Source organism: Alligator mississippiensis, chromosome 13 (assembly GCF_030867095.1).
Source record: "Alligator mississippiensis isolate rAllMis1 chromosome 13, rAllMis1, whole genome shotgun sequence".
Classification (NCBI taxonomy): Eukaryota; Metazoa; Chordata; order Crocodylia; family Alligatoridae; genus Alligator; species Alligator mississippiensis.
This window is the reverse complement of record NC_081836.1, coordinates 20,539,133-20,547,604: the sequence shown is the minus strand read 5'-3', so window position 1 is coordinate 20,547,604 and position 8,472 is coordinate 20,539,133. Positions and strand designations below refer to the sequence as shown.

The following is an 8,472-nucleotide window of genomic DNA, read 5'->3' as shown; positions in this document are numbered from 1 at the left end:
CTTTACTAATTGGAGGGCTGGCCTTCCCTTTACACTTTATAAAATAGATTTGTACTCTGAAGGAACAAAAGGAAAACATCATATATATCCTTTGTGCCTTTGCCCAGAAAACTGAGAGATTTGGCATCTTAGCATTCAGTCTTTATGAGCAGCGAGAAAACAAAACCAGTTTCTACAGGTATATAAAATGCCATTTTTTAGCTTAATATCTTGTATTAGACCACCTTGATGAAGCACCCCTGGACTTTCACTTAATTTTAAGCAGGGAACAGCTTTGTATGTTTTGAAAAAGTATTTTATCTAACCAAGGGCATAGAGTAGGTTGTTTAGGCTGGGGGAGATTGCTTGTTGCGTAGTTGCTGATTTCTGGCCTCGCTGGAAGGAAAAGCTGTATCAACAAAGTTCTGGAGCTGGAAGGGGGGTTACTTGGGGGGGGAGCTGGAAGGGGGGTTACTTGCTGGGCTTGCTATACCTTTCATCACATCAGCAAGTTTAACCTGTTACGTAGCTATATAAGGCAGACGCCCACTGGGGTGTGGGTGCTTGCTTTGCGAATGATTGCCAAGCACCACTTTCTGCGCAGAAATAAAGATTAAGTTGGATCCTTCACCCCTGTGTGTTTATTGGCACAAGCGCACCAGGCACGAACTCACTGTCCTTTGGGGACAACAATTTCTGGCGACCATGAAGGGACTCTAGCTGACTGCCTTGCCCGGTCCACCTCTTTGGCTCTGGCAACAACTGTGGACGGCGCGAGGGCCAGGCGCCACCGACCTTATTCGTCGGAGGTCTGACCGTCTCCTGGTTGCCTGACGGAGTCGGGGAGGGGCGCAACGGCGCAACGCTCAAAGGACCAACTTAATCAGGTGGGACGAGGGAGGTTTCAATGGACTGGTGAGTACTTCTTTCCATATTTTGGGCAGGTTGGGAAAGAGACGGCTTTGAAAGTTCCAACCGTGTAGACACCCTAGGTGAGTGAGATCGGGTGGCAGCCCCGTGAACTCCCTTTAATCAGTTTGGTTCTGAGGCTGAGCGGCAGTCACCGTCCAGTAGTTGGATAATGGGAAGTAACCAGTCTAAGATTCCACCCTGCAGTCCCTTAGGATGCATTTTGAAAAATTGGCCAAAGTTTGGAAGTGACCCTATGACAAAACAACAGATGATTCGGTATTGCAATACATGTTGGCCACAGTACCAACTTGCGGATGGTACAGCCTGGCCGGAGAATGGGTCTTTGGATTATAACACAATCTTGCAGTTACAGTTGTTTTGTAGGCGCCAAGGGAAGTGGGATGAGATGCTTTATGTAGAGGCATATATGACTTTGTATAGGGATGAGGTTACACAGAAGTTGTGTGGGATATTTAGGGGAAGTGGGGTAATGGCTTTACGGGGGATCACCACAGTATGTCCAAAGGAGCCGGAGGAGGAAGACGTGCAGTTGCTAATTGCTCCCATGGCTCCTCCATCTCATTCTGTGAGCCATGCATCACCACAGGAGACTGTCACTGCACCTGTAACGGCTTGTCAGGGACTCCCAGCTGGCTCGTCCAGTCCATCGTCCCCCACCTCCCCTGACAGCCTTGGGTTGCCGTCCCCGGGTCCGGCGGCTGCGGGTGGTAGCAATCTGGTGGTAGAAGGGACTGTAGGAGATGGCGCGTTTAGCCCTGTGGCGAGTCGCTTATAATCAGGGGCCCAACCAGTAGTTCAGGCCCCTTTACGACAAGCGGTGGGTCCTGAGGGTGAACCAGTTTTTGTCTATGTGCCATTCAGCACGGCAGACTTGATAAATTGGAAACAGTCCGTGGGCCAATATCTCCAGAATCCAGAGGCAATGGCCCAGTTGTTCTCTACTATTTTCCTCACCCACCAACCAAACTAGATAGATATTCAGGCCTTACTGGCCACTCTTCTGACTCCAGAAGAAAAAAGGTTGGTCTTAGAGAAAGCACGCACGATAGCACAGCAGCGTCACCCAGCCGGTGATGTAGATGAACTTTGCCCTAAGAAAAATCAAGACTGGGATCCCAACACCCGAGGGGGCTGGAAGGAGTTAGAGCTGTATTGGGAGTTTGTGCTGGCTGCTCTCCGGGAGGCTATCCCCAAGCAGAAAAATTTGTCTAAATTGTATGAAGTGCGGCAGGGTCCGAAGGAGGATCCATCCAGTTTTTATGGGAGGTTATGCGAGGCAGCCAGACAGTGGACAGATTTAGATCCGGAGCTGCCAGAAAATGCCAAGATGTTTAACACACTGTTTATAGGACAGTCAGCCCCAGATATTAGAAAAAAACTACAGAAGACTGAAGGAGCAGCTGGAATGAACATCAGCCAAATGATTGAGATTGCTTATAAAGTATACTCCAACAGAGATCAGGTTAAGGAGAAAAAGGAAGATAAGAGAATAAAGGCACAGGCGTCGTTACAAGCATCATTGTTGGCAGCGGCAATTGTAGATCAGAGGAGTCAGGGACGAGGCAGGGGAAGTAGAGGGCATAGAGGATGTGTGGGCTATGCTCCGGGAGGCTACGGCCAGGGTCCCAGGCTGGGACCTAATCAGTGTGCTATTTGCAAGCAGGAAGGGCATTGGAAAAATGAGTGCCCCAAGAGGGAGAAGAAGAGACAAGAGGAGGAAGAAAGATTGTTGGTGTTGGATGGTTCTGACCCGGAGTGACGGGGACTGGAGGCTAACACTGAAGTAATCTCTGTCTCCCCTGACAAGCCCCTGGTTAAAATGCAAGTAGGGGGAAAACTTATTGACTTTCTAGTAGATAGTGTAGCCACACATTCAGTTGTAACCAATTTTAAAGGACCCTTATCAAAAACCAAGATCCCCATAATTGAAGCCACCGGCCAGTGAACTTATCGTCCTTTGGTGCCACCCATGGAATGCAAATTGGGAGGAAAGAAAGTGTCTCATCAGTTCCTGTATATGCCTGAGTGCCCCATACCTTCGTTTGGGAGAGATTTGCTGTGTAAATTGCAGGCCCAATTGATCTTTGCGGAGGGGAAAATTACTATGAAGATACCAACTGAGGAAGCCTGGAAAGCTCAGGTGTGTCTCCTATTGCAGGAGGGGGAGGAAGGGAGAATTCCCCCAGAAGTAGAAGACACTGTAGTACCATGGGTATGGGTGGGAGAGAAGCCAGGAAGAGCCAAACTGGCCACCCCTGTAAGCATTGATTTAAAGCTGGGAATTACCCCGCCCAGGGTGCCACAGTATCGATTGAAAATAGAAGCTTGGAAAGGTCTGGAACCATTGATAAAGAGATTCCTTAAATATGATTTACTTCGGGAGTGTCAATCATCTTTCAATTCCCCCATTTTGCCTGTAAAAAAACCCCACAGTAATGAGTATCATTTTGTGCAGGACCTCAGAGCCATGAACAAGGTCACAGTGACCCTTCATCTGGTGGTAAAGGACCCTTATACTTTGCTGACTACTTTGTCTGCAGAGGAACAGTGGTTTACAGTCCTGGACCTAAAAGATGCCTTCTTTTGCATCCCACTTGAAAGGGACAGCCAAGAGTTTTGCATCCAAGTAGGAAGACCCGAATATTAGGAGAAAAACCTAATTGTGCTGGACAGTTTTGCCTCAGGATTTTAAGAACAGTCCCACTATTTTCAGCTCTGCCTTAAGTACCGACCTTCAGAAGTGGGACAAAGGGACATCAGGAACCCTGTTACAGTATGTGGACGATTTGTTAATTGCAGCAAAAATGAGGGAAGAGTGCCACCTGCTGGCCGTAAGTTTACTAAATTTCCTGGGACAGGTTGGATACCAAGTATCTCGAAAGAAAGCCCAGATAACAGAAAAAAGGGTACAATATTTGGGATTTGACATCTCACAAGGCCAGAGGATGTTGGGCCCTGAAAGAAAAGAGGGCATCTGTCGGATGGCAGTCCCAAAGACCAAGAGACAGTTGCGAGGCTTTTTAGGTATGGCAGGATTCTGCCGGATCTGGATCCCCAATTTTGGACTAATAGCCAAGGCTCTTTATGAGGCCACTACTGGTAGTGAGGGAGATTTGCAATGGACGGCAGAATGCCGAAAGAGTTTTGACACTATCAAACAGGCCCTTATGACAGCACCGGCCCTGGGCCTACCCGATCTGAGTAAACCATTTCAACTTTATGTACATGAACGCCAAGGAGTAGCATCAGGAGTACTGACCCAGTACTTAGGTAGCTGGAAAAGAGCAGTGGCCTACTTCTCCAAACAATTGGATCCCACTAGTTTGGGATGGCCGGCCTGCCTGCGAGCAGTGGCAGCTACCGCTATGCTGGTAAAGGAATCTAAGAAACTTACTTTAGGACAACCAATGACTGTGTATACCCCACATTAAGTGCTGACGGTGATGAATGCAAAGGGGGAACCTGGCTTTCCCCTGGACAAATGGCTAAGTACCAGGCGACTCTCCTGGATCAAGGAGACATCCAGTTGCAAACCTCTAGTACCCTGAACCCAGCTACGTTGATGCCATTGGAACAGGACAAAGGATTACAGCATGATTGCATTGAAACTATTGAGAGTGTGTATGCTAGCCGTCCGGATCTTAAACATGCCCCACTACCTAATGCAGACCTTGAATTCTACACAGAATGAAGCAGCTTCATGGACAATGGAACCCGAAAGGTGGGATATGCCGTGGTTACATCATGGGATACCGTGGAAGCAAACGCCTTGCCTCCAAATACCTCTGCACAGAGAGCTGAGCTTATTGCGCTGACCCGAGCTCTCCGTTTGGCAAAAGGAAAGATAGCCACTATATACACAGATTCGAAGTAAGCCTTTGGAGTCTTACATGTCCACGGAGCTATATGGAAAGAGAGAGGACTCTTAACGGCAAGTAAAAGCCCAGTAAAGCATGGAACAGAGATCCTGAAATTACTTGAAGCCGTGATGGAACCACTAGAGGTAACTGTGGTGCACTGTAAGGCCCATCAAAAGGGAGATGCTGACGTTATTAAAGGAAATCGACGCACAGATGCTGCGGCGAAGAAGGCAGCTAGAGGACAGGTTCAGGAGACTCAAATGTTGGCATTGATGCATCAGGTAGTGTTACCTGAGGAACCTCCCAAATATACTGAAAAAGAGAACCAACTCGCAGAGAAATTGGGAAGCAAAGAACAACAAGATGGATGGTGGGTTTTGCCTGAGGGACAAGTCCTGATGACAAAACTGATTCTTAGCAAAGTGCTCCAAGAGTACCACCAGAGCACCCATGGGGGAGCTGACGCCATGACCCAAGGTCTCCAAAGAATTGTAGTGGGGCCTAAGATGAGAAAAACAGCAGAACAAATAGTGCGTAGATGCCCTGTCTGTTGTGCCAACAATCCTAAGATTTCACCCAAACCTCCGCCAGGAGCAGGAAGGCAAGGACTATTAGCAGGAGAATGTTGGCAGATAGATTTCTCTGAAGTTCCCAGGAAGGGACACTACAAATACCTGTTAGTGCTCGTGGACACTCTGACTGGATGGACTGAGGCCTTCCCATGCCGAACCAACCAAGCAAAAGAAGTGGTCCGGGTGATGCTAAAAGAGATGATTCCATGATTCGGAATCCCAGAGGGATTAGGCTCGGATCGAGGGCCACACTTTGTGTCAGAAGTGACCCAGGCAGTTTCCTGGGCTCTGGGGATACAATGGGACCTTCACACAGCATGGAGACAGCAGTCAAGTGGACAGGTGGAACAAATGAATCAAACTCTAAAAAGACAGCTGGCTAAACTTTGCCAGGAAACTCAGTTGAAATGGCCCGAAGCTCTGCCTCTTGCCTTGCTTAGAGTGTGCATAGCCCCTAGAGCTAAATTGGGAGTTAGTCCATTTGAATTAATGTATGGCAAGCCATATCCTAAGAATCCAGTGGTGATGCATGGGAGTCAAATGCATGTAAAAGGGGAAGGTTGGGTAAAAGATTATTTGTATTCTTTGTCTGCTGTATTGTCTTCTCTCCACAGGTATGTCCAGGAACGACTTCCACTCCCTCTAGATACACCAGTCCACAAGTTCCAGATCGGACACGAAGTGCTGGTCCGGACGTGGAAAGACGAGCCGCTTCAGCCCAGGTGGAAGGGACCATATCCTGTGAATCTCACCACTCACTCTGCAGTGAAAGTTCAGGGGGTAAAGCCGTGGATACACTACACCCGGGTGAAGACCGCACCAGAAGTACCACCGGCAGGAGAAGTGGCTGAGAGTGTCGCACCGGAAGCCGACACAAATGGACACCGTTGGACAGCAGAGCCAGTAGAAGGACTTAAATTTCTGTTTAAACATCAACCATGTGGAAAGTAGTTCTTTGCATAGGTGTAATGTTTCTAGAGTCTAAGGGGTTGGTGCATCAAAGGTTCGATAAGAGTCAAAATGTGTGGGTTCATTTGGCAAAGGACGTATTAAATGTCACTCATTTTTGTTTGGCAGGTGGAATATCGGTTGATGATATTTTCATGTCATGCCTTATAGGGGTGCCCACTCCAATGGAAGCACTCTGGAATCAGACTTGGTTCGCATCTGGGGGAATAGGAGGTCCAATCAATTACACTAATAACTCCATGTGGGGAACCATTACCACAGAAAGAAACGCTAGTACCTTTGAAATAGATTTGCTGACAGCCACCTCCCCTGGTAACACCAGCTGTGCCAATTTTGTGAACTGTACCCAAGCTTGCAAAAGCCTAACCAAAGAAACAAAAATTTTCAATTGCTCAGACATGACTAATGTATCATGCAACTACATTCATGTTATATTACCCCGGGGGTGGTTCCTCCTTTGTGGGAAGACTACCTATTCATATATCCCAGCCAATGCCACAGGAGGCCCTTGTGCTCTAGGCCAGTTGACTGTCTGGCTACCAGGTATGCCTAAGACCTCTAGTAAGCATCACCGGAGAGGTTCAAAGGTGCTAGATGAATCCTGTGATAGTGACATAAACCTCCTGAGTGAGGCCGAGGTAGTGTCCTTAGCAGTTTTCCTAGTAGGGGTGCCAGGCCTAGTAGTGGACGCTGAGAGGCAGCTTGGTAAGGTGGCCTGTGCCCTGGCAAAGGGCCTAAATACAACTTCACAGGACCTAGCTGCCCTCAATATTGAAATGAAAAAACTAAGAGGAGCTACTCTGCAAAATAGAGCAGCCATAGATTACCTGTTGCTGAGGCATAACCACGGATGTGAAGAGTTCGAGGGAATGTGTTGTTTTAATTTGACAGATAACTCCAAGTTGATAGAGTCAAAAGTGCAGAAGTTAAAAAAGGTTCTGACCCACATTAAGCAAGGGGAAGGGTTCAACTTCTCATGGCTTACTTCTTGGCTTCCTAATTTTTCATGGCTTAAGCAAATTTTCCTATTAATTGTGGCAAGTATATGTATTTTCTTGATAATCTGTTGTGGGATACAGTGTGCGCCAATGTGTTGTGAGGTACTCAAGAAATCAATTTCTTCCCCCGTTCACCGCGTGATGTTTGTAAAATCATCAGTTACAAACCCGATCCAAAATAATTGGGAGGAAGCGAAGAGATTTCTGGAGATGAGAAAGATAGTCGAGGACTATGGGCTTTTTCCATAAAGGCCATAGCCTCGAAGGGGGGATTTGATGAAGCACCCCTGGACTTTCACTTAATTTTAAGCAGGGAACAGCTTTGTATGTTTTGAAAAAGTATTTTATCTAACCAAGGGCATAGAGTAGGTTGTTTAGGCTGGGGGAGATTGCTTGTTGCGTAGTTGCTGATTGCTGGCCTTGCTAGAAGGAAAAGCTGTATCAACAAAGTTCCGGAGCTGGAAGGGGGGTTACTTGGGGGGGAGCTGGAAGGGGGGTTACTTGCTGGGCTTGCTATACCTTTCATCACATCAGCAAGTTTAACCTGTTACGTAGCTATATAAGGCAGACGCCCACTGGGGTGTGGGTGCTTGCTTTGCGAACGATTGCCAAGCACCACTTTCTGCTCAGAAATAAAGATTAAGTTGGATCCTTCACCCTTGTGTGTTTATTGGCACAAGCGCACCGGGCATGAACTCACTGTCCTTTGGGGACAACAACCTCAGATAATTGGAAAAATTCTTCTTTGCAAGCCTTTGGATACAAGTACCCTTTGTCAGGATGAGGAAGTGTCTGCAGTTGGTCTGTGCTCTTCCTGGACAGAATAGTAAAGAAGTCATAGGCCAGTCTGCATGTGAGAGAGTCAGTCAGTGAAAATGTAAATTGAGATATTCATCCCCCCACCTGTCTATCACCCATTGACTATTCCACCTCACACATTCACCTCATGCCAAAGAGAAAGAAGTTTTCTTGGCTAGAATGGCAGACCTCCTGGATAGGGCTTTAAATTGAGATCGCCAGTGGATGGACCATCAACTACTAGCACAAGACTGAGAAATGACAACCCTGACACCAACATCCCAGGGTACAATAGGAAACATTCTCAGACACTGGCTAATGGACAGGTTATTTTATGGCTCACCAGGAAGCCTGGGGCCTCCA

At 47.4% G+C, this 8,472-nt stretch overlaps 1 protein-coding gene across 1 annotated transcript; it reads left to right on the top strand.

The window, feature by feature from the left end:
- The first annotated feature begins 739 nt into the window (after nt 1-739).
- Nucleotides 740-7,764, top strand: LOC132244638 (syncytin-2-like). Its single transcript, XM_059716525.1, has 2 exons — nt 740-894; nt 5,959-7,764. The coding sequence occupies exon 2, from the start codon at nt 6,283-6,285 to the stop codon at nt 7,558-7,560; it is 1,278 nt and encodes a 425-aa protein (XP_059572508.1). The 5' UTR covers nt 740-894; nt 5,959-6,282; the 3' UTR covers nt 7,561-7,764.
- Nucleotides 7,765-8,472: the final 708 nt, after the last annotated feature.

What these genes read in the sequence shown, in the direction of transcription:
- LOC132244638 (XM_059716525.1), top strand. Translation starts at nt 6,283, where the DNA reads ATGTGGAAAGTAGTTCTTTGCATAGGTGTAATGTTTCTAGAGTCTAAG.